At 49.4% G+C, this 25,160-nt stretch overlaps 1 protein-coding gene across 1 annotated transcript in view; it reads left to right on the plus strand.

Moving 5' to 3' along the window:
* Positions 1–25,160, plus strand: part of LOC137327529 (soluble guanylate cyclase 88E-like) — a 127,693-nt gene that overhangs the window by 10,562 nt on the left and 91,971 nt on the right. The window contains exon 2 of the mRNA XM_067993430.1: positions 11,886–12,005. Within this exon, the coding sequence (XP_067849531.1) occupies positions 11,886–12,005 (120 nt within the window). The remainder of the gene's footprint in view (positions 1–11,885; positions 12,006–25,160) is intronic.

The raw sequence follows: 25,160 nt of genomic DNA on the forward strand, positions 1-25,160 counted from the left end.
ATTACAAGCTCTTTCCCCGAGTCCATCTATAACAGATTGCAGTCTTTCTCCCTGTGTCACTCTATAACAGATTACAATCTCTCTCCACGGGTCCCTCTATACCAGATTACAGTCTTTCTCTCCGTGTCTCACTATACCAGATTACAGTCTGTCTCCCCGGGTCCCTCTATAACAGATTACAGTCCCTCTCCCTAGGTTACTCTTTACAAAATTAAATTCTCTCTCCCCATGTCTCACTGTCCCACATTACAGTCTGTCTCATTGGGTCCCTCTATACCAGATTACAGTCTCTTCCTGGGTCTCAATATACAAGATTACATTATCTTTCCCTGGGTCACTATAAACCCGATCACAGTCTGTCTCCCTGGGTCCTGCTATACCAGATTACAGTCTCTTCCCAGATCCCTCTATACCAGAGTACAGTCCTTGCCCCTGGTTCCCTTATACTAGATTTTAGTCTCTTCCTGGGTCTCTATACCAGATTACAGTCTGTACCAAATACAGTCTTACTCCAGGGGTCCCTCTATAACAGATTACAGTCTCTTTCCCTTGATCTCTCTATACCAGATTACAGTCTCTCATCCCGGGACCCTCAATACTAGATTACAGTTGGTCTCCCCAGGTCTCACTATACCAGATTACAGTCTGTCTCCCTGGGTCCCTCTATAACAGATTACAGTCTCTTCCCGGGTCACTCTGAACCAGATTGCAGACTCTCTCCCCAGGTCAATCTGTACCAGATTACAATCTAACTCCCCGTGTCGCTCTGCACCAGATTACAGTCTGTCTCCCCGGGTTACTGTATACCAGATTACAGTCTCTCTTCCGAGGTCCTTCTGTACATATTACAGTCTCTCTTCCCAAGTCACTCAATACCAGATTGCAAGCTCACTCCACGCATCCCTCTATACCAGGCTACAAAGTCTTTCCCCGGGTCACTCTGTACCAGAGTACAGTCTCTCTCCCTGAGTCCCTCTATAACAGATTACAGTCTCTTCCAGGGTCTCACTATACCAGATTGCAGTGTCTCTCCCCAGGTCACTCTATTCCAGGTTACAGTCTCTCTCCCCAGGTCTCACTATACCAGATTACAGTCTGTCTCCCTGGGTCCCTCTATAACAGATTACACTCTCTTCCCAGGACTCACTTTACCAGATTACATTATCATTCCCCAGGTCACTATATACCAGAGTACAGTCTCTCTCCCTGAGTCCCTCCATACGAGATTACAGTCTCTCACCCTGGTTCTCAATATAGCAGATTACAGTCTTAATGCCCGGGTGACTCTACAGCAGATTACAGTCTGCTTCCCCAGGTCACTCTGTACCAGATTACAGACTCTCACCCTGGGTCCCTGTATACCAGATTACAGTCGGTCTCTCTCCCCGGATCAATCTCTGTACCAGATTACAGTCTGTCCTCCGGCTCAGTCTGTACCAGATTATAGTCTCTCTCCCCGGGTCACCCTGTGCTAGATTACAGTCTCTCTCCCCGGGTCACTATGTACTAAATTACAGTCTTGCTGCCTTTTTCACTCTGTACCAGATTGTAGTCTCTCTCCCCAGATCATTCTGTACCAGATTACAGTCTGTCTTCCTGGGTTACTCCATACCAGATTGCAATCTTTCTCCAAGGGTCCCTCTATACCAGATTGCAGTCTCTCCACCCCCACCCCACCCCACCCCCGGTCTCGCTACACCAGATTACAATCTGTCTCCCCGGGTCACACTATACAAGATTACAGTCTGTTTCCCCGAGTCCCTCTATAACATATTACAGTCTCTCTCTCCGGGTCACTGTACCATATTAAGTCTCTCTCCCCGGGTCTCACCATACCAGATTACAATCTCTCTCCTCGGGTCTCACTATACCAGATTACAATCTCTCTCCTCGGGTCTCACTATACCAGATTACAATCTCTCTCCCCGGGTCTCACCATACCAGATTACAATGTCTTTCCTCAGGTCTCACTATACCAGATTACAATCTCTCTCCTCAGGTCTCACTATACCAGATTACAATCTCTCTCCCCGGGTCTCACCATACCAGATTACAATGTCTTTCCTCAGGTCTCACTATACCAGATTACAATCTCTCTCCTCAGGTCTCACTATACCAGATTACAATCTCTCTCCCCGGGTCTCACCATACCAGATTACAATCTCTCTCCCCGGGTCACTCTATACCAGATTACAATCTCTCTCCCCGGGTCTCACTATACCAGATTACAATCTCTCTCCTCAGGTCTCACTATACCAGATTACAATCTCTCTCCTCAGGTCTCACTATACCAGATTACAATCTCTCTCCTCGGGTCTCACCATACCAGATTACAATCTCTCTCCCCGGGTCTCACGATACCAGATTACAATCTCTCTCCCCGGGTCTCACTATACCAGATTACAATCTCTCTCCTCAGGTCTCACTATACCAGATTACAATCTCTCTCCCCGGGTCTCACCATACCAGATTACAATGTCTTTCCTCAGGTCTCACTATACCAGATTACAATCTCTCTCCTCAGGTCTCACTATACCAGATTACAATCTCTCTCCTCAGGTCTCACAATACCAGATTACAATCTCTCTCCCCGGGTCACCCTATGCTAGATTACAGTCTCTCTTCCCGGGTCACGATGTACTAAGTTACAGTCTTTCTCCCTTTTTCACTCTGTACCAGATTGTAGTCTCTCCCCAGATCATTCTGAACCAGATTACAGTCTCTCTCCACAGGTCTCACTATACCAGATTGCAATCTTTCTCCAAGGGTCCCTCTACACCAGATTACAGTCTCTCCCCCCGCCCCCCGGTCTCGCTATACCAGATTACAATCTCTCTCCCCGGGTCACACTATACAAGATTACAGTCTGTTTCCCCGAGTCCCTCTATAACATATTACAGTCTCTCTCCCTGGGTCACTGTACCATATTAAGTCTCTCTCCCTGGGTCTCACTATACCAGATTACAATCTCTCTCCCCAGATCTACAATCTCTCTTCCCGGGTCTCACTATACCAGATTACAATCTCTCTCCCCGGGTCTCACTATACCAGATTAAAATCGGCCTCCCCGGGTCTCACCATACCAGATTACAATCTCTCTCCCCGGGTCTCACCATACCAGATTACAATATGTCTCCCCGGGTCTCACTATACCAGATTACAATCTCTCTCCTCGGGACACTCTATACCAGATTACAATCTCTCTCCCCGGGTCTCACCATACCAGATTAAAATCGGTCTCCCCGGGTCTCACCATACCAGATTAAAATCTCTCTCCCCGGGTCTCACCATACCAGATTACAATCTGTCTCCCTGGGTCTCACTATACCAGATTACAATCTCTCTCCTCGGGTCACTCTATACCAGATTACAATCTCTCTCCTCGGGTCTCACTATACCAGATTACAATCTCTTTCCTCGGGTCTCACTATACCAGATTACAATCTCTCTCCTCGGGTCTCACTATACCAGATTACAATCTCTCTCCTTGGGTCTCACTATACCAGATTACAACGTCTTTCCTCAGGTCTCACTATACCAGATTACAATCTCTCTCCTCAGGTCTCACCACACCAGATTACAATCTCTCTCCCCGGGTCTCACTATACCAGATTACAATCTCTCTCCCCGGGTCTCACTATACCAGATTACAATCTCTCTCCTCAGGTCTCACTATACCAGATTACAATCTCTCTCCCCGGGTCACCCTGTGCTAGATTACAGTCTCTCTTCCCGGGTCACTATGTACTAAGTTACAGTCTTTCTCCCTTTTTCACTCTGTACCAGATTGTAGTCTCTCTCCCCAGATCATTCTGTACCAGATTACAGTCTCTCTCCACAGGTCTCACTATACCAGATTGCAATCTTTCTCCAAGGGTCCCTCTATACCAGATTACAGTCTCTCTCCCCGGGTCCTCTATACCACATTACAGTCTCTCTCCCTGGGTCCTCTGTACCACATTACAGTCTGTCTCCCCGGGTCCTCTATACCACATTACAGTCTCTCTCCCCGGGTGCTCTACACCACCTTACAGTCTCTCTGCCCGGGTCCTGTACACCACATTACAGTCTCTCTCCCCGGGTCCTCTGTACCGTATTACAGTCTCTCTCCCAGAGTCCCTGTATACCAGATTACATCTCTCTCCCCGAGTCCCTCTATACCAGATTACAGTCTCTCCGCCCCCCTCAGCCCCCCGGTCTCGCTATACCAGATTACAATCTCTCTCCCCGGGTCACACTATACAAGATTACAGTCTGTTTCCCCGAGTCCCTTTATAACATATTACAGTCTCTCTCCCTGGGTCACTGTACCATATTAAGTCTCTCTCCCTGGGTCTCACTATACCAGATAACAATCTCTCTCCCCGCTTCTCACTATACCAGATTACAATCTCTCTCCTCGGGTCACTCTATACCAGATTACAATCTCTCTCCTCGGGACTCACTATACCAGAATACAATCTCTCTCCCCGGGTCTCACTATACCAGATTACAATCTCTCTCCCCGGGTCTCACCATACCAGATTAAAATCGGTCTCCCCGGGTCTCACTATACCAGATTACAATCTCTCTCCCCGGGTCTCACCATACCAGATTACAATCTGTCTCCCCGGGTCTCACTATACCAGATTACAATCTCTCTCCTCGGGTCACTCTATACCAGATTACAATCTCTCTCCTCAGGTCTCACTATACCAGATTACAATCTCTCTCTTCGGGTCTCACCACACCAGATTACAATCTCTCTCCCCGGGTCTCACTATACCAGATTACAATCTCTCTCTCCGGGTCTCACTATACCAGATTACAATCTCTCTCCCCGGGTCACTCTATACCAGATTACAATCTCTCTCCCCGGGTCTCACTATACCAGATTACAATCTCTCTCCTCAGGTCTCACTATACCAGATTACAATCTCTCTCCTCAGGTCTCACTATACCAGATTACAATCTCTCTCCCCGGGTCACCCTGTGCTAGATTACAGTCTCTCTTCCTGGGTCACTATGTACTAAGTTACAGTCTTTCTCCCTTTTTCACTCTGTACCAGATTGTAGTCTCTATCCCCCAGATCATTCTTTACGAGATTACAGTCTCTCTCCACAGGTCTCACTATACCAGATTGCAATCTTTCTCCAAGGGTCCCTCTATACCAGATTACAGTCTCTCTCCCCGGGTCCTCTATAACACATTACAGTCTGTCTCCCCGGGTCCTCTATACCACATTACAGTCTCTCTCCCTGGGTCCTCTGTACCACATTACAGTCTGTCTCCCCGGGTCCTCTATACCACATTACAGTCTCTCTCCCCGGGTGCTCTACACCACCTTACAGTCTCTCTGTCCGGGTCCTGTACACCACATTACAGTCTCTCTCCCCGGGTCCTCTGTACCATATTACAGTCTCTCTCCCCGAGTCCCTGTATACCAGATTACAATCTCTCTCCCCGGGTCTCACTATACCAGATTACAATCTCTCTCCTCGGGTCTCACATTACCAGATCACAATCTCTCTACCCGGGTCTCACAATACCAGATTACAATCTCTCTCCTCGGGTCTCACTATACCAGATGACAGTCTCTCTCCCAGGGTCTCACTATACCAGATTACAATCTCTCTCTCTTCGGGTCCTCTATACCACATTACAGTCTCTCTGCCCGGGTCCTCTATACCACATTACAGTCTCTCCCCCTGGGTCCTCTATACCATATTACAGTCTCTCTCCCCGGGTCCACTGTACCACATGACAGATTCTCTCCCCGGGTCCTCTATACCACATTACAGTCTCTCTCCCCGGGTCCTCTATACCACACTACAGTCTCTCTCCCCGGGTCCTCTATACCACATTACAGTCTCTCTCCCCGGGTGCTCTGTACCACACTACAGTCTCTCTCCCCGGGTCCTCTATACCACATTACAGTCTCTCCCCCTGGGTCCTCTATACCACATTACAGTCTCTCTCCCCTGGGTCCTCTATACCACATTACAGTCTCTCTCCCCGGGTCCTCTATACCACATTACAGTCTCTCTCCCCGGGTCCTCTATACCATATTACAGTCTCTCTCCCTGGGACCTCTGTACCACATTACAGTCTCTCTCCCCGGGTCCTCTATACCATATTACAGTCTCTCTCCACGGGTCCTCTATACCATATTACGTTCTCTCTCCCCGGGTCCTCTATACCATATTACAGTCTCTCTCCCCGGGTCCTCGATACCACATTACAGTCTGTCTTCCCGGGTCCTCTATACCACATTACAGTCTCTCTCCCCGGGTGCTCTACACCACCTTACAGTCTCTCTGCCCGGGTCCTGTATACCACATTACAGTCTCTCTCCCCGGGTCCTCTGTACCATATTACAGTCTCTCTCCCCGAATCCCTGTATACCAGATTACATCTCTCTCCCCGGGTCTCACTATACAAGATTACAGTCTGTTTCCCCGAGTCTCTTTATAACATATTACAGTCTCTCTCCCTGGGTCACTGGACCATATTAAGTCTCTCTCCCCGGGTCTCACAATACCAGATTACAATCTCTCTCCTCGGGTCTCACTATACCAGATTACAGTCTCTCTCCCCGGGTCCTCTATACCACATTACAGTCTCTGTCCCCGGGTGCTCTACACCACATTACAGTCTCTCTCTCTTCGGGTCCTCAAAACCACATTACAGTCTCTCTGCCCGGGCCCTCTACACCTGATTACAGTCTCTCTCCCCGAGTACCTCTATACCTGATTACAGTCTCTCTCCCCGAGTCCCACTATACCAGATTACAGTCTCTCTCCCCAAGTCCCTCTATACCTGATTACAGTCTCTCTCCCCGAGTACCTCTATACCTGATTACAGTCTCTCTCCCCGAGTCCCTCTATACCTGATTACAGTCTCTCTCCCCGAGTCCCACTATACCAGATTACAGTCTCTCTCCCCAAGTCCCTCTATACCTGATTACAGTCTCTCTCCCCGAGTCGCTCTATTCCTGATTATCGTCTCTCTCCCCGAGTCCCTCTATACCTGATTACATTCTCTCTGCCCGAGTCCCTCTATACCTGATTACAGTCTCTCTCCCCGAGTCCCACTATACCAGATGACCGTCTCTCTCCCCGAGACCCTCTATACCCGATTACAGTCTCTCTCCCCGAATTCCTCTATACCTGATTACAGTCTCTCTCCCCGAGTCCCTCTATAACAGATTACAGTCTCTCTCCCCGAGTCCCTCCATACCTGATTACAGTCTCTCTCCCCGAGTCCCTCCATACCTGATTACAGTCTCTCTCCCCGAGTCCCACTATACCTGATTACAGTCTCTCTCCCCGAGTCCCTCCATACCTGATGACAGTCTCTCTCCCCGAGTCCCTCTATACCTGATTACAGTCTCTCTCCCCGAGTCCCTCTATACCTGATTACAGTCTCTCTCCCCGAGTCCCACTATACCAGATTACAGTCTCTCTCCCCAAGTCCCTCTATACCTGATTACAGTCTCTCTCCCCGAGTACCTCTATACCTGATTACAGTCTCTCTCCCCGAGTCCCTCTATACCTGATTACAGTCTCTCTCCCCAAGTCCCTCTATACCTGATTACAGTCTCTCTCCCCGAGTCGCTCTATTCCTGATTATCGTCTCTCTCCCCGAGTCCCTCAATACCTGATTACAGTCTCTCTATCCGGGTCCCTCTATACCTGATTACTGTCTCTCTCCCCGAGTCCCTCTATACCAGATTACGTCTTTCTCCCTGAGTCCCTCTATACCTGATTACAGTCTCTCTCCCCGAGTCCCTCTATACCTGATTACAGTCTCTCTCCCCGAGTCCCTCTATACCTGATTACAGTCTCTCTCCCCGAGCCCCACTATCCCAGATTGGAGTCTCTCTCCCCGAGGCCCTCTATACCTGATTACAGACTCTCTTCCCGAGTCCCTCTATACCTGATTACAGTCTCTCTCCCCGAGTCCCTCTATACCTGATTACAGTCTCTCTCCCCGAGTCCCACTATACCAGATTACAGTCTCTCTCCCCGAGTCCCTCTATACCTGATTACAGTCTCTCTCCCCGAGTCGCTCTATTCCTGATTATCGTCTCTCTCCCCGAGTCCCTCTATACCTGATTACAGTCTCTCTATCCGGGTCCCTCTATACCTGATTACAGTCTCTCTCCCCGAGTCCCACAATACCAGATGACCGTCTCTCTCCCCGAGTCCCTCTATACCCGATTACAGTCTCTCTCCCCGAATTCCTCTATACCTGATTACAGTCTCTCTCCCCGAGTCCCTCTACAACAGATTATAGTCTCTCTCCCCGAGTCCCTCCATACCTGATTACAGTCTCTCTCCCCGAGTCCCTCCATACCTGATTACAGTCTCTCTCCCCGAGTCCCTCTATACCTGATTACAGTCTCTCTCCCCGAGTCCCACTATACCTGATTACAGTCTCTCTCCCCGAGTCCCTCCATACCTGATTACAGTCTCTCTCCCCGAGTACCTCTATACCTGATTACAGTCTCTCTCCCCGAGTCCCTCTATACCTGATTACAGTCTCTCTCCCCGAGTCCCACGATACCAGATTACAGTCTCTCTCCCCAAGTCCCTCTATACCTGATTACAGTCTCTCTCCCCGAGTCGCTCTATTCCTGATTATCGTCTCTCTCCCCGAGTCCCTCTATACCTGATGACAGTCTCTCTGCCCGAGTCCCTCGATACCTGATTACAGTCTCTCTCCCCGAGTCCCACTATACCAGATGACCGTCTCTCTCCCCGAGTCCCTCTATACCCGATTACATTCTCTCTCCCCGAATTCCTCTATACCTGATTACAGTCTCTCTCCCCGAGTCCCCCTATAACAGATTATAGTCTCTCTCCCCGAGTCCCTCCATACCTGATTACAGTCTCTCTCCCCGAGTCCCTCTATACCTGATTACAGTCTCTCTCCCCGAGTCCCTCCATACCTGATTACAGTCTCTCTCCCCGAGTCCCTCTATACCAGACAACGTCTCTCTCCCCGAGTCCCTCTATACCAGATAACAGTCTCTCTCCTCGGGTCCCTCCATACCATGGTACAGACTCTCTCCCTGGGTTCCCTTATACCTGATTACAGTCTCTCTCCCCGAGTACCTCTATACCTGATTACAGTCTCTCTCCCCGAGTCCCTCTATACCTGATTACAGTCTCTCTCCCCGAGTCCCACTATACCAGATTACAGTCTCTCTCCCCAAGTCCCTCTATACCTGATTACAGTCTCTCTCCCCGAGTCGCTCTATTCCTGATTATCGTCTCTCTCCCCGAGTCCCTCTATACCTGATGACAGTCTCTCTGCCCGAGTCCCTCTATACCTGATTACAGTCTCTCTCCCCGAGTCCCACTATACCAGATGACCGTCTCTCTCCCCGAGTCCCTCTATACCCGATTACAGTCTCTCTCCCCGAATTCCTCTATACCTGATTACAGTCTCTCTCCCCCAGTCCCTCCATACCTGATTACAGTCTCTCTCCCCGAGTCCCTCTATACCTGATTACAGTCTCTCTCCCCGAGTCCCTCCATACCTGATTATAGTCTCTCTCCCCGAGTCCCTCTATACCTGATTACAGTCTCTCTCTCTGAGTACCTCTATACCTGATTACAGTCTCTCTCCCCGAGTCCCTCTATACCTGATTACAGTCTCTCTCCCCGAGTCCCTCTATACCTGATTACGGTCTCTCTCCCCGAGTCCCTCTATACCTGATTACCGTCTCTCTCCCCGAGTCCCTCTATACCTGATTACAGTCTCTCTCCCCGAGTCCCTCTATACCAGATTTCAGTCTCTCTCCCCGGGTCCCTCCATACCATGGTACAGACTCTCTCCCTGGGTTCCCTTATACCAGATTACGTCTCTCTCCCCGAGTCCCTCTATACCTGATTACAGTCTCTCTCCCTGAGTCCCTCTATACCAGATTACATCTCTCTCCCCGAGTCAATCTATACCCGATTACAGTCTCTCTCCCCGAGTCCCTCTATACCAGACAACGTCTCTCTCCCCGAGTCCCTCTATACCAGACAACGTCTCTCTCCCCGAGTCCCTCTATACCAGATAACAGTCTCTCTCCTCGGGTCCCTCCATACCATGGTACAGACTCTCTCCCTGGGTTCCCTTATACCAGATTAGGGTCTCTCTCCCCGAGTCCCTCTGTACCTGATTACAGTCTCTCTCCCCGAGTCCCTCTATACCTGATTACAGTCTCTCTCCCCGAGTACCTCTATACCCGATTACAGTCTCTCTCCCTGAGTCCCTCTATACCCGATTACAGTCTCTCTCCCCGGGTCCCTCTATACCTGATTACAGTCTCTCTCCGCGGGTCCCTCTATACCTGATTACTGTCTCTCTCCCCGAGTCCCTCTATACCTGATTACAGACTCTCTCCCCGAGTCCCTCTATACCTGATTACAGTCTCTCTCCCCGGGTCCCTCTATACCCGATTACAGTCTCTCTCCCTGAGTACCTCTATACCTGATTACAGTCTCTCTACCAGGGTCCCTCTATACCTGATTTCTGTCTCTCTCCCCGAGTCCCTCTATACCAGATTACGTCTCTCTCCCTGAGTCCCTCTATACCTGATTACAGTCTCTCTCCCCGAGTCCCACTATACCTGATTACAGTCTCTCTCCCCGAGTCCCACTATAGCAGATTACAGTCTCTCTCCCCGAGTCCCACTATAGCAGATTAGAGTCTCTCTCCCCAAGTCCCTCTATACCTGATTACGGTCTCTCTCCCTCAGTCCCTCTATACCTGATTACGGTCTCTCTCCCTGAGTCCCTCTGTACCTGATTACAGTCTCTCTCCCCGAGTCCCTCTATACCTGATTACGGTCTCTCTCCCCGAGTCCCTCTATACCTGATTACGGTCTCTCTCCCCGAGTCCCACTATACCTGATTACAGTCTCTCTCCCCGAGTCCCTCTATACCTGATTACAGTCTCTCTCCCCGAGTCCCTCTATACCTGATTACAGTCTCTCTCCCCGAGTCCCTCTTTTCCAGATTAGAGTCTCTTTCCCCGAGTCCTACTATACCAGATTTGAGACTGTCACCCCAGGTCCCTCTGTAGCAGATAGCAGTCTCTCTCCCCAGGTCCATCTATATCAGATTACAATCTGTTTCCCCGGGTCACTCAATACCAAATTACAGTCTCTGCCCTTGTGACCTCTATACCAGACTGCAGTCTCTCCCCAGCTCACTCAATACCAAATTACAGTCTCTCTCCACGTGTCCCTCTATACAGATTACAGTCTCTCCTGGGGTCTGACTGTACCAGATTACAGATTCTGTCTCTTGGTCCCTTTATACCAGATTGCAGTCTCTCTCCCTCTGTCACTCTATACCAGATTACAGTCTCTCCCCGGGTCACTCTGTACCAGATTACCGTCTCTCCCTCGGTCACTCTATACCAGATTACAGTCTCTCCCCGGGTCACTCTGTACCAGATTACAGTCTCTCCCTGGGTCACTCTGTACCAGATTACAGTCTCTCCCCAGATCACTCTGCACCAGATTACAGTCTCTCCCCGGGTCGCTCTGTACCAGATTACAGTCTCTCCCCAGATCACTCTGCACCAGATTACAGTCTCTCCCCGGGTCGCTCTGTACCAGATTACAGTCTCTTCCCGGGTCGCTCTGTACCAGATTACAGTCTCTCCCCGGGTCGCTCTGTACCAGATCACAGTCTCTCCCCGGGTCGCTCTGTACCAGATTACAATCTCTCCCCGAGTCGCTCTGTACCAGATTACAGTCTCTCCCCGGGTCGCTCTGTACCAGATTACAGTCTGTCACATTACTGTTCTACTTTCCTTTATTACTCCTTCCCAATGGTAGTGAGACACGATTACAATTCTCCTTGTTATTACTGACACTATTTCCTCTCCCCTCCCCCAGGATATGGTGGTTCACAATGTGGGTGCTGGACTGGCCACCGTCTTTCCAGACCTGAATGGCAAGATGATTAATGATGCTTTCCTGCTGGTCCGTCCTCTGGTTGAGTTTACATGGAACATGGTGAGAATTTACTGCTTCACACTGGGTCCTGGGGGGGCCACACTGGGCCCGGGGGCGGGGGGGGGGGGCCACACTGGGCCCGGAGGGGGGGGGGGGGGGCCACACTGGGCCCGGGGGGGGGGGGGGGCCACACTGGGCCCGGGGGGGGGCCACACTGGGCCCGGGGGGGGGGGGGCCACACTGGGCCCGGGGGGGGGGGGGTCACACTGGGCCCGGGGGGGGGGGGGGCCTGGGAGGTCACAATGGGTCCTGGGAGGTCACAATGGGTCTTGTAGGTGTCACACAGGATCCTGGGGGAGGGGGGGTCACACTGGTCCTGGGGGGTCACACTGGGTCCTTGGGGGGGGTCACAATGGGTCCTGGGGGGGGTCACACTGGGTCTTGGGGGGGGTCACACTGGATCCTGGGAGGTCACACTGGGTCTTGGGTTGGGGGGGATCACACTGAGTCCTGGAGGTAATATTGGGCTCAGGGGGCCACACTGGATCCTGGGGGGTCACACTGGGTCTTGGAGTGTCACACTTGGTCCTGGGGGGTCAAATTGGGTACTGGGGGGTCACACTGGGTCCTAGGGGGTCACAATGGATCCTGTGGGGTCATGCGGGGTCCTGGGGATCACACTGTATCCTCAGGGTCACACTGGGTCACACTGGGTCACACTGGGTCCTGGGGGTCACACATGGGGTGTGAGAAACGAGGGTAAATTAGCACTCTGGGAGTGTTTGATGGGACAGTGCAGATTGAGCTTTACTCTGTATCTAACCCTCTACCTGCCCTGGGAGTGTTTGATGGCACAGTGTAGAGGGAGAACATAAGAACATAAGAAATTGGAGCAGGAGTCGGCCAATCGGCCCCTCGAGCCTGCTCCGCCATTCAATAAGATCATGGCTGATCTGATCCTAACCTCAAATCTAAAGAACACAAAAAGTAGGAGCAGGACCCGGCCACTCAGCCCCTGGGCCCTCTCCGCCACCCACAGGGCCTTGACCGATCCGAACTCAGCTTCATGTCCAATTTCCTGCCCGCTCCCCGTAACCCCTAATTCCCTTTACTTCTAGGAAACTTTCGATTTCTGTTTTAAATTTATTCAATGATGTAGCTTCCACAGCTTCCTGGGGCAGCAAATTCCACAGACCTACTACCCTCTGAGTGAAGAAGTTTCTCCTCATCTCAGTTTTGAAAGAGCAGCCCCTTATTCTAAGATTATGCCCCCGAGTTCTAGTTTCATCCATCCTTGGGAACATCCTTACCGCATCCACCCGATCAAGCCCCTTCACAATCTTATATGTTTCAATAAGATCGCCTCTCATTCTTCTGAACTCCAATGAGTAGAGTCCCAATCTACTCAACCTCTCCTCATATGTCCACCCCCTCATCCCCGGGATTAACCGAGTGAACCTTCTTTGTACTGCCTCGAGAGCAAGTATGTTTTTTCTTAAGTATGGACACCAGAACTGTATGCAGTATTCCAGGTGTGGTCTCACCAATACCTTATATAACTGCAGCAATACCTCCCTGTTTTTATATTCTATCCCCCTGGCAATAAAAGCCAACATTCCATTGGCCTTCTTGATCAACTGCTGCACCTGTATACTAACTTTTTGATTTTCTTGCACTAGGACCCCCAGATCCCTTTGTACTGCAGTACTTTCCAGTTTCTCGCCATTAAGATAATAACTTGCTCTCTGATTTTTCCTGCCAAAGTGCATAACCTCACATTTTCCAATATTGTATTGCATCTGCCAAATCTCCGCCCACTCACCCAGCCTGTCTATATCCCCTTGTAGGTTTTTTATGTCCTCCTCACTCTCTACTTTCCCTCCCATCTTTGTATCATCTGCAAACTTTGATATGTTACACTTGGTCCCCTCCTCCAAATCATTAATATAGATTGTAAAGAGTTGGGGACCCAGCACCAACCTCTGCGGAACACCACTGGCTACTGGTTGCCAGTCCGAGAATGAACCATTTATCCCAACTCACTGCTTCCTGTTAGATAACCAATCCTCCACCCATGCCAGAATATTACCCCCAATCCAGTGATTCTTTATCTTGAGCAATAATCTTTTATGTGGCACCTTGTCGAATGCCTTCTGGAAGTCTAAATACACTACGTCCACTGTTTCCCCTTTATCCACCCTGTACGTTATGTCCTCAAAGAACTCCATCAAATTTGTCAGACATGACTTCCCCTTCGTAAAGCCATGCTGACTTTGTCCTATTAAATTATGTTTATCCAAATGTTCCACTACTATCTTCTTAATAATAGACTCCAAAATTTTACCCACCACAGATGTTAGGCTAACTGGTCTATAATTTCCAGCCTTCTGCCTACTACCCTTTTTAAATAAGGGTGTGACATTAGCAGTTTTCCAATCTGCCGGGACCTTTGCCGAGTCCAGAGAATTTTGGAAAATTATTACCAAAGCACCCACAATCCCTACTGCCACTTCCCTCAAGACCCGAGGATGTAAGCCATCAGGTCCAGGGGATTTATCCGCCTTAAGTCCCATTAATTTACTGAGTACCAATTCCTTCGTGATTTTAATCGTATTTAGCTCCTCCCCCACTCGAGCCCCCTGTTTGTCCAGTGTTGGGATATTCTTAGTGTCCTCTACCCGAAAGACTGAAACAAAATATTGGACATGAATTTAGATTTGAGGTTAGGATCAGATCAGCCATGATCTTATTAAATGGCGGATCAGGCTCGAAGGGCCGATTGGCCGACTTCTGCTCCTATTTCTTATGTTCTAATGTTCTTATGTTAAAATATTTGTTCAGCATTTTTGCCATCTCCATGTTTCCCACCATTAATTTCCCGGTCTCATCCTCTAAGGGACCTACGTTTGCCTTAGCCACCCTTTTTCTTTTTATATAACTGTGCAACTCTTGCTATCTGTTTTTATATTTTTTGCGAATTTATTTTCAGAATCTATCTTCCCTTTTTTAATCAATCCTTTAGTTACTTTTTGCTGTCTTTTGAAGACTTCCCAATCTTCTATCCTTCCACTAAGTTTGGCTACCTGAAATGTCCTTGTTTTTAGTCGGATACTATCCTTAATTTCTTTACTTAGCCACGAATGGCTGTCATTTCTTTTACACCCTTTTTTCCTCAGTGGAATATATTCTTTTTGAAAGTTGTAAAATAACTCCTTGAATGAACACCACTGCTCATGTACCGTCTTACCCTTTAATCTATTTTCCCAGTCCACTTTAATCAATTCCGCTCTCATACCATCATAGTCTCCTTTATTCAAGCTCAGTACGCTTGTTTGAGAACCAACCTTCTCACCCTCTAATTGGATATGGAATGTAACCATGTTATGGTCACTCATTCCAAGGGGATCCTTAACTAGGACATTATTAATTAATCCTTAACTAGGACATTATTAATTAATTACATTCCATATCCTTAACTAGGACATTATTAATTAAGGGGATCCTTAACTAGGACATTATTAATTAATCCTTAACTAGGACATTATTAATTAATTACATTCCATATCCTTAACTAGGACATTATTAATTAAGGGGATCCTTAACTAGGACATTATTAATTAATCCTGGCTCATTACACAGGACCAGGTCCAAGGTTGCTTGCCCCCTTGTCGGATCAGTTACATACTGCTCAAGAAATCCATCCCTAATACACTCAATAAACTCTTCCTCAAGGCTGCCCTGCCCAATTTGATTTGTCCAGTTAATATGATAGTTAAAATCCCTCATAATTATAGCTGTTCCCTTATTACATGCCCCGACTATTTCCTGATTAATACTTCTTCCAGCAGAGTTGCAACTATTAGGAGGCCTATATACTACGCCCACGAGTGTTTTTTTCCCCTTATTATTCCTTATCTCTATCCAAACTGTTTCATTATCCTGATCCTTTGTCCCAATATCATTTCTCTGTATTACAGTGATTCCTTCCTTTATTAACATAGCCACCCCACCTCCCCTTCCTTCCTGCCTGTCCTTCCTGATTGTTAAATACCCTGGCATATTTAATTCCCAGTCGTTGTCACCCTGCAGCCATGTTTCTGTAATGGCCACAAGATCATACCCATACATAGTTATTTGTGCCATTAACTCGTCCATTTTGTTACGAATGCTACGTGCATTCAGATAAAGAACTTTCAAATATGTTTTGTGACACTTAGTTCCTGCTTTTTCCTTTTTTAACACTTTCCCTTTACTCCATACCTTCTGTCCCTTCCTGACACACTTTCCTCTGTCTCCCTGCTCAGGTTCCCAACCCCCTGCCACTTTAGTTTAAACCCTCCCCAACAGCACTAGCAAACACTCCCCCTTGGACAGCGGTCCCGGCCCTGCCCAGGTGCAGACCGTCCGGTTTGTACTGGTCCCACCTCCCCCAGAACCGGTTCCAATGCCCCAGGAATTTGAATCCCTCCCCCTTGCACCACTCCTCTAGCCACATATTCATTTGAAATATCCTCTTATTTCTACTCTGACTAGCACGTGGCACTGGCAGCAATCCTGAGATTACTATCAATGAGGTCCTATTTTTTAATTTACCTCTTAACTCCCTATATTCTGCTTTTAGGACCTCATCCTCTTTTTTAACAATATCGTTGGTGCCAATGTGCACCACGACAGCTGGCTGTTCGCCCACCCCCTCCTTTTACTCTGTATCTAACCCGTGCTGTACCTGCACTGGGAGTGTTTGATGGGACAGTGTAGAGGGAGCTTTACTCTGTATCTAACCCTGTACCTGCCCTGGGAGTGTTTGATGGGACAGTGCAGAGGGAGCTTTACTCTGTATCTAACCCGTGCTGTACCTGCCCTGGGAGTGTTTGATGGGACAGTGTAGAGGGAGCTTTACTCTGTATCTAACCCGTGCTGTACCTGCCCTGGGAGTGTTTGATGGGACAGTGTAGAGGGAGCTTTACTCTGTATCTAACCCGTGCTGTACCTGCCCTGGGAGTGTTTGATGGGACAGTGCAGAGGGAGCTTTACTCTGTATCAAACCCGTGCTGTACCTGCCCTGGGAGTGTTTGATGGGACAGTGTAGAGGGAGCTTTACTCTGTATCTAACCCGTGCTGTACCTGCCCTGGGAGTGTTTGATGGGACAGTGTAGAGGGAGCTTTACACTGTATCTCACCCGTGCTGTACCTATCCTGCGAATGTTTGATGGGACAGTGTAGACTGAGCTTTACTCTGCATCTACCCCTTGCTGTGCCTGTCCTGGGAGTGTTTGATCGGAGAGTGTGGAGGGAACTTTACTCTGTATCTAACCCGATCTGTACCTGCCCTGGGAGTGTTTGATGGGACAGTGTAGAGGGAGCTTTACTCTGTATCTATCTCGTGCTGTACCTGTCCTGGGAGTGTTTGATGGGACAGTGTGGAAGGAGCTTTACTCTGTATCTAACCCGATCTGTACCTGCCCTGGGAGTGTTTGATGGGACAGTGTAGAGGGAGCTTTACTCTGTATCTATCTCGTGCTGTACCTGTCCTGGGAGTGTTTGATGGGACAGTGTAGAGGGAGCTTTACTCTGTATCTAACCCGTGCTGCACCTGTCCTGGGAGCATTTGATGGGAAAGTGTAGAGGGAGATTTACTCTGTATCTAACCCCGTACCTGCCCTGGGAATGTTTAATGGGACAGTGTAGAGGGACCTTACACTGTATCTCACCCGTGCTGTACCCACCCTGCGAATGTTTGATGGGACAGTGTGGACTGAGCTTTACTCTGCATCTACCCCTTGCTGTGCCTGTCCTGGGAGGCTTTGATCGGAGAGTGTGGAGGGAACTTTACTCTGTTTCTAACCCGTGCTCGACCTACCCTGTGAGTGTTTGATGGACAGTATAGAGGGAGCTTTACTCTGTATCTTACTCCTTACCTGCCCTGGGACTGTTTGATGGGACAGTGTGGAGGGAGCTTTACTCTGTATCTTACCCATGCTGTACCTGCCCTCGGAGTGTTGGATAGCACAGCGTTGAGGGAGCTTTACTCTGTATCTAACCCTGTACCTGCCCTGGGACTGTTTGATGGGAAAGTGTAGACTGAGCTTTACTCTGTATCTAACCCATGCTGCACCTGCCCTGGGTGTGTTTAATGGGACAGTGTAGAGGGAGCTTTACTCTGTATCCCACCCTGTACCTGCCCTGGGAATGTTTGATGGGAGAGTGAAGAGGGAGCTTTACTCTGTATCTAACCCTGTACCTGCCCTGGGTGTGTTTGATGGGACACTGCAGAGGGAGATTTACTCTGTATCTAATCCGTGCTGTACCTGCCCTGGGAATGTTTGATGGGAGAGTGAAGAGGGAGCTTTACTCTGTATCTAACCCGTGCTGTACCTGCCCTGCGAATGTTTGATGGGACAGTATAGAAGGAGCTTTACTGTGCATCTACCCCGTGCTGTACCTGTCCTGTGAGTGTTTGATGGACAGTATAGAGGGAGCTTTACTCTGTATCTTACCCCGTACCTGTCCTGGGAGTGTTTGATGGGACAGTGTAGAGGGAGCTTTACTCCGTATCTAACCCATGCTACACCTGCCCTGGGTTTGTTTGATGGTACAGTGTCGCGGGAGATTTACTCTGTCTGTAACCCGTGCTGTAGCTGCGCAGCGAGTGTTTGATGGGTCAGTGTCGATGGTGCTTTACTGTGTATCTAACCCGTGCTGTACCAGTCCTGGGAACACTTAATGGGGCAGTGCAGAGGGAGATTTACTCTGTATCTAACCCAGAACCTTCCCTAGGAGTGTTTGATTGGATAGTGCAGAGGGAGGTTTACTCTGTTTCTAACCCGTGCTGTACCTGCCCTGCGAATGTTTGATGGGAGAGTGAAGAGGGAGCTTTACTCTGCATCTCCCCCGTGCTGCACCTGTCCTGTGAGTGTTTGATGGACAGTATAGAGGGAGCTTTACTCTGTGTCTATCCCTGTACCTGCCCTGGGAATGTTTGATGGGAGAGTGCAGAGCGAGCTTTACTCTTCATCTTACCATGCTGTAACTGTCCTGGGGGTGTTTCATGGGAGAGTGTCGAGGGAGCTTTACTCTGTATCTAACCCATGCTGTTCCTGCCCTCGGAGTGTTTGATGGGACAGTGGCGAGGGAGCTTTACTCTGCATCTAACCCTGTACCTGCCTGGGAATGTTTGATAGCACAGCGTTGAGGGAGCTTTACTCTGTATCTAACCCGTGCTGTACCTGCCCTGGCAGTGTTTGATGGGACAGTGCAGAGGGAGCTTTACTCTGTGTCGAACCCGTGCTGGACCTGCCCTGGGACTGTTTGATGGGACAGTGCAGAGGGAGCTTTACTCTGTATCTAACATGTTCTGTACCTGCCTTGGGAGTGTTTGATGGGATCGTATAGACTGAGCTTTACTCTGGATCCAACCCTGTACCTGCCCTAGGAATGTTTGATGTGTCAGTGCAGAGGGAGCTTTACTCTGTATCTAACCCGTGCTGTACCTGCCGTGCGATGTTTGATGGGACAGTGTAGATGGAGATTTACTCTGCATCTAACCCTGTATCTGTCCTGGGAGTTTTTGATGGGACAGTGTAGAGGGAGCTTTACTCTGTATCTAACCCCGTACCTGCCCTGGGAGTGTATGATGGGACAGTGTGGAGGGAGCTTTCCTCTGTATCTAACCCGTGCTCTAACTGCACTGGGAGTGATTGATGGGACAGTGTAGAGGGAGCTTTACTCTGCATCTTTCTCGTGCTGTACCTGTCCTGGGAGTGTTTGATGGGACACTGTAGAGGGAGCTTTACTCTGTATCTAACCCGTGCTGTACCTGCCCTGTGAGTGTTTGATGGCACAGTATAGAGGGTAATTTACTCTGTATCTAACCCGTGCTGTACCTGTCCTTGGAGCATTTAATGGGACAGTGTTGAGGGAGCTTTACTCTGTATCTAACCCATGCTGTACCTCCCCTGGGAGTGTTTGATGGGACAGTGTGGAGGGAGCTTTACTCTGTCACTAACCCCGTACCTGCCCTGGGAATGTTTGATGGGACAGTATAGAGGGAGATTTACTCTGTATCTAACCCGTGCTGCACCTGCCCTGGGAGTGTTTGATGGGACAGTGTAGAGGGAGCTTTACTCTGTGTCTAACCCGAGCTTTAACTGCCCTGGGAGTGTTTGAAGGGACAGTGTAGAGGGAGCTTTACTCTGTATCTAACCCCGTTCCTGCCCTGGGAGTGTTTGATGGGACAGTGTAGAGGGAGCTTGACTCTGTATCTAACCCATGCTGTACCTCCCCTGGGAGTGTTTGATGGGACAGTGTGGAGGGAGCTTTACTCTGTCACTAACCCCGTACCTGCCCTGGGAATGTTTGATGGGACAGTATAGAGGGAGATTTACTCTGTATCTAACCCGTGCTGCACCTGCCCTGGGAGTGTTTGATGGGACAGTGTAGAGGGAGCTTTACTCTGTGTCTAACCCGAGCTTTAACTGCCCTGGGAGTGTTTGAAGGGACAGTGTAGAGGGAGCTTTACTCTGTATCTAACCCCGTACCTGCCCTGGGAGTGTTTGATGGGACAGAGTAGAGGGAGATTTACTCTGTATCTAACCCATGCTGTACCTGTCCTGGGAGTGTTTGATAGGAGAATGTAGAAGGAGCTTTACTCTGTATCTAACCCGTGCTCTACCTACCCTGTGAGTGTTTGATGGACAGTGTATAGGGAGCTTTACTCTGTATCTAACCCATGCTGTTCCTGCCCTGGGTTTGTTTGATGGGACAGTGTAGAGGGAGAATTACCTTGTATCCAAAACGTGCTGCACCTGCCCTGGGAGTGTTTAATGGGACAGTGCAGAGGGAGCTTTACTCTGTATCTAACCCCGTACCTGCCCTGGGAGTATTTGATGGGACAGTGTGGAGGGAGCTTTCCTCTGTATCTAACCCGTGCTCTACCTGCACTGGGAGTGATTGATGGGACAGTGTGGAGGGAGCTTTACTCTGCATCTTTCTCGTGCTGTACCTGTCCTGGGAGTGTTTGACGGGACAGTATAGAGGGTAATTTACTCTGTATCTAACCCGTGCTGTACCTGTCCTGGGAGTATTTGATGGGACAGTGTAGAGGGAGCTTTACTCTGCATCTAACCCGTGCTGCACCTCCCCTGGGAGTGTTTGATGGGACAGTGTGGAGGGAGCTTTCCTCTGTATCTCACCCGTGCTCTACCTGCACTGGGAGTGATTGATGGGACAGTGTGGAGGGAGCTTTACTCTGCATCTTTCTCGTGCTGTACCTGTCCTGGGAGTGTTTGATGGCACAGTATAGAGGGTAATTTACTCTGTATCTAACCCGTGCTGTAACTGTCCTGGGAGTATTTGATGGGACAGTGTAGATGGAGCTTTACTCTGTATCTAACCCATGCTGTACCTCCCCTGGGAGTGTTTGATGGGACAGTGTAGAGGGAGCTTTACTCTGTATCTAACCCCGTACCTGCCCTGGGAATGTTTGATGGGACAGTATAGAGGGAGATTTACTCTGTATCTAACCCGTGCTGCACCTGCCCTGGGAGTGTTTGATGGCACAATGTAGAGGGAGCTTTACTCTGTATCTAACCCGTGCTTTACCTGCCCTGGGTGTGTTTGATGGGACAGTGCAGAGGGAGCTTTACTCTGCATCTAACCCTGTCCCTGCCCTGGGAATGTTTGATGGGACAGTGCAGAGGGAGCTTTACTCTGTATCTAACCCATGCTGTACCTGCCCTGGGAGTGTTTGATGGGACAGTGTAGAGGGAGCTTTACTCTGTATCTAACCCGTGCTGTACCTGCCCTGGGAGTATTTGATGGGACAGTGTAGAGGGAGCTTTACTCTGTATCTCAACCTGTAACTGCCCTGGGAATGTTTGATGGAACAGTGTTGAGTCAGCGATACTATGGATCGAACCCATGCTGTCCCTCCCCTGGGAATGTTTAAAGGGACAGTGTAGAGGGAGCTTTACTCTGTATCTTACCATGCTGTAACTGTCCTGGGGGTGTTTCATGGGAGAGTGTCGAGGGAGCTTTACTCTGTATCTAACCCATGCTGTTCCTGCCCTCGGAGTGTTTGATGGGACAGTGGCGAGGGAGCTTTACTCTGCATCTAACCCTGTATCTGCCTGGGAATGTTTGATAGCACAGCGTTGAGGGAGCTTTACTCTGTATCTAACCCGTGCTGTACCTGCCCTGGCAGTGTTTGATGGGACAGTGCAGAGGGAGCTTTACTCTGTATCTGACCCATGCTGTACCTGCCCTGGGAGTGTTTGATGGGACAGTGTAGAGGGAGCTTTACTCTGTGTCGAACCCGTGCTGGACCTGCCCTGGGACTGTTTGATGGGACAGTGCAGAGGGAGCTTTACTCTGTATCTAACATGTTCTGTACCTGCCTTGGGAGTGTTTGATGGGATCGTATAGACTGAGCTTTACTCTGGATCCAACCCTGTACCTGCCCTAGGAATGTTTGATGTGTCAGTGCAGAGGGAGCTTTACTCTGTATCTAACCCGTGCTGTACCTGCCGTGCGATGTTTGATGGGACAGTGTAGATGGAGATTTACTCTGCATCTAACCCTGTATCTGTCCTGGGAGTTTTTGATGGGACAGTGTAGAGGGAGCTTTACTCTGTATCTAACCCCGTACCTGCCCTGGGAGTGTATGATGGGACAGTGTGGAGGGAGCTTTCCTCTGTATCTAACCCGTGCTCTAACTGCACTGGGAGTGATTGATGGGACAGTGTAGAGGGAGCTTTACTCTGCATCTTTCTCGTGCTGTACCTGTCCTGGGAGTGTTTGATGGGACACTGTAGAGGGAGCTTTACTCTGTATCTAACCCGTGCTGTACCTGCCCTGTGAGTGTTTGATGGCACAGTATAGAGGGTAATTTACTCTGTATCTAACCCGTGCTGTACCTGTCCTTGGAGCATTTAATGGGACAGTGTTGAGGGAGCTTTACTCTGTATCTAACCCATGCTGTACCTCCCCTGGGAGTGTTTGATGGGACAGTGTGGAGGGAGCTTTACTCTGTCACTAACCCCGTACCTGCCCTGGGAATGTTTGATGGGACAGTATAGAGGGAGATTTACTCTGTATCTAACCCGTGCTGCACCTGCCCTGGGAGTGTTTGATGGGACAGTGTAGAGGGAGCTTTACTCTGTGTCTAACCCGAGCTTTAACTGCCCTGGGAGTGTTTGAAGGGACAGTGTAGAGGGAGCTTTACTCTATATCTAACCCCGTACCTGCCCTGGGAGTGTTTGATGGGACAGAGTAGAGGGAGATTTACTCTGTATCTAACCCATGCTGTACCTGTCCTGGGAGTGTTTGATAGGAGAATGTAGAAGGAGCTTTACTCTGTATCTAACCCGTGCTCTACCTACCCTGTGAGTGTTTGATGGACAGTATAGAGGGAGCTTTACTCTGTATCTAACCCCGTACCTGCCCTGGGAGTGTATGATGGGACAGTGTGGAGGGAGCTTTCCTCTGTATCTAACCCGTGCTCTACCTGCACTGGGAGTGATTGATGGGACAGTGTGGAGGGAGCTTTACTCTGCATCTTTCTCGTGCTGTACCTGTCCTGGGAGTGTTTGACGGGACAGTATAGAGGGTAATTTACTCTGTATCTAACCCGTGCTGTACCTGTCCTGGGAGTATTTGATGGGACAGTGTAGAGGGAGCTTTACTCTGCATCTAACCCGTGCTGTACCTGCCCTGTGAGTGTTTGATGGCACAGTATAGAGGGTAATTTACTCTGTATCTAACCCGTGCTGTACCTGTCCTTGGAGCATTTAATGGGACAGTGTTGAGGGAGCTTTACTCTGTATCTAACCCATGCTGTACCTCCCCTGGGAGTGTTTGATGGGACAGTGTGGAGGGAGCTTTACTCTGTCACTAACCCCGTACCTGCCCTGGGAATGTTTGATGGGACAGTATAGAGGGAGATTTACTCTGTATCTAACCCGTGCTGCACCTGCCCTGGGAGTGTTTGATGGGACAGTGTAGAGGGAGCTTTACTCTGTGTCTAACCCGAGCTTTAACTGCCCTGGGAGTGTTTGAAGGGACAGTGTAGAGGGAGCTTTACTCTATATCTAACCCCGTACCTGCCCTGGGAGTGTTTGATGGGACAGAGTAGAGGGAGATTTACTCTGTATCTAACCCATGCTGTACCTGTCCTGGGAGTGTTTGATAGGAGAATGTAGAAGGAGCTTTACTCTGTATCTAACCCGTGCTCTACCTACCCTGTGAGTGTTTGATGGACAGTATAGAGGGAGCTTTACTCTGTATCTAACCCCGTACCTGCCCTGGGAGTGTATGATGGGACAGTGTGGAGGGAGCTTTCCTCTGTATCTAACCCGTGCTCTACCTGCACTGGGAGTGATTGATGGGACAGTGTGGAGGGAGCTTTACTCTGCATCTTTCTCGTGCTGTACCTGTCCTGGGAGTGTTTGACGGGACAGTATAGAGGGTAATTTACTCTGTATCTAACCCGTGCTGTACCTGTCCTGGGAGTATTTGATGGGACAGTGTAGAGGGAGCTTTACTCTGCATCTAACCCGTGCTGCACCTCCCCTGGGAGTGTTTGATGGGACAGTGTGGAGGGAGCTTTCCTCTGTATCTCACCCGTGCTCTACCTGCACTGGGAGTGATTGATGGGACAGTGTGGAGGGAGCTTTACTCTGCATCTTTCTCGTGCTGTACCTGTCCTGGGAGTGTTTGATGGCACAGTATAGAGGGTAATTTACTCTGTATCTAACCCGTGCTGTAACTGTCCTGGGAGTATTTGATGGGACAGTGTAGATGGAGCTTTACTCTGTATCTAACCCATGCTGTACCTCCCCTGGGAGTGTTTGCTGGGACAGTGTAGAGGGAGCTTTACTCTGTATCTAACCCCGTACCTGCCCTGGGAATGTTTGATGGGACAGTATAGAGGGAGATTTACTCTGTATCTAACCCGTGCTGCACCTGCCCTGGGAGTGTTTGATGGCACAGTGTAGAGGGAGCTTTACTCTGTATCTAACCCGTGCTTTACCTGCCCTGGGTGTGTTTGATGGGACAGTGCAGAGGGAGCTTTACTCTGCATCTAACCCTGTCCCTGCCCTGGGAATGTTTGATGGGACAGTGCAGAGGGAGCTTTACTCTGTATCTAACCCATGCTGTACCTGCCCTGGGAGTGTTTGATGGGACAGTGTAGAGGGAGCTTTACTCTGTATCTAACCC

Source organism: Heptranchias perlo, chromosome 11, assembly GCF_035084215.1.
Source record: "Heptranchias perlo isolate sHepPer1 chromosome 11, sHepPer1.hap1, whole genome shotgun sequence".
Classification (NCBI taxonomy): Eukaryota; Metazoa; Chordata; class Chondrichthyes; order Hexanchiformes; family Hexanchidae; genus Heptranchias; species Heptranchias perlo.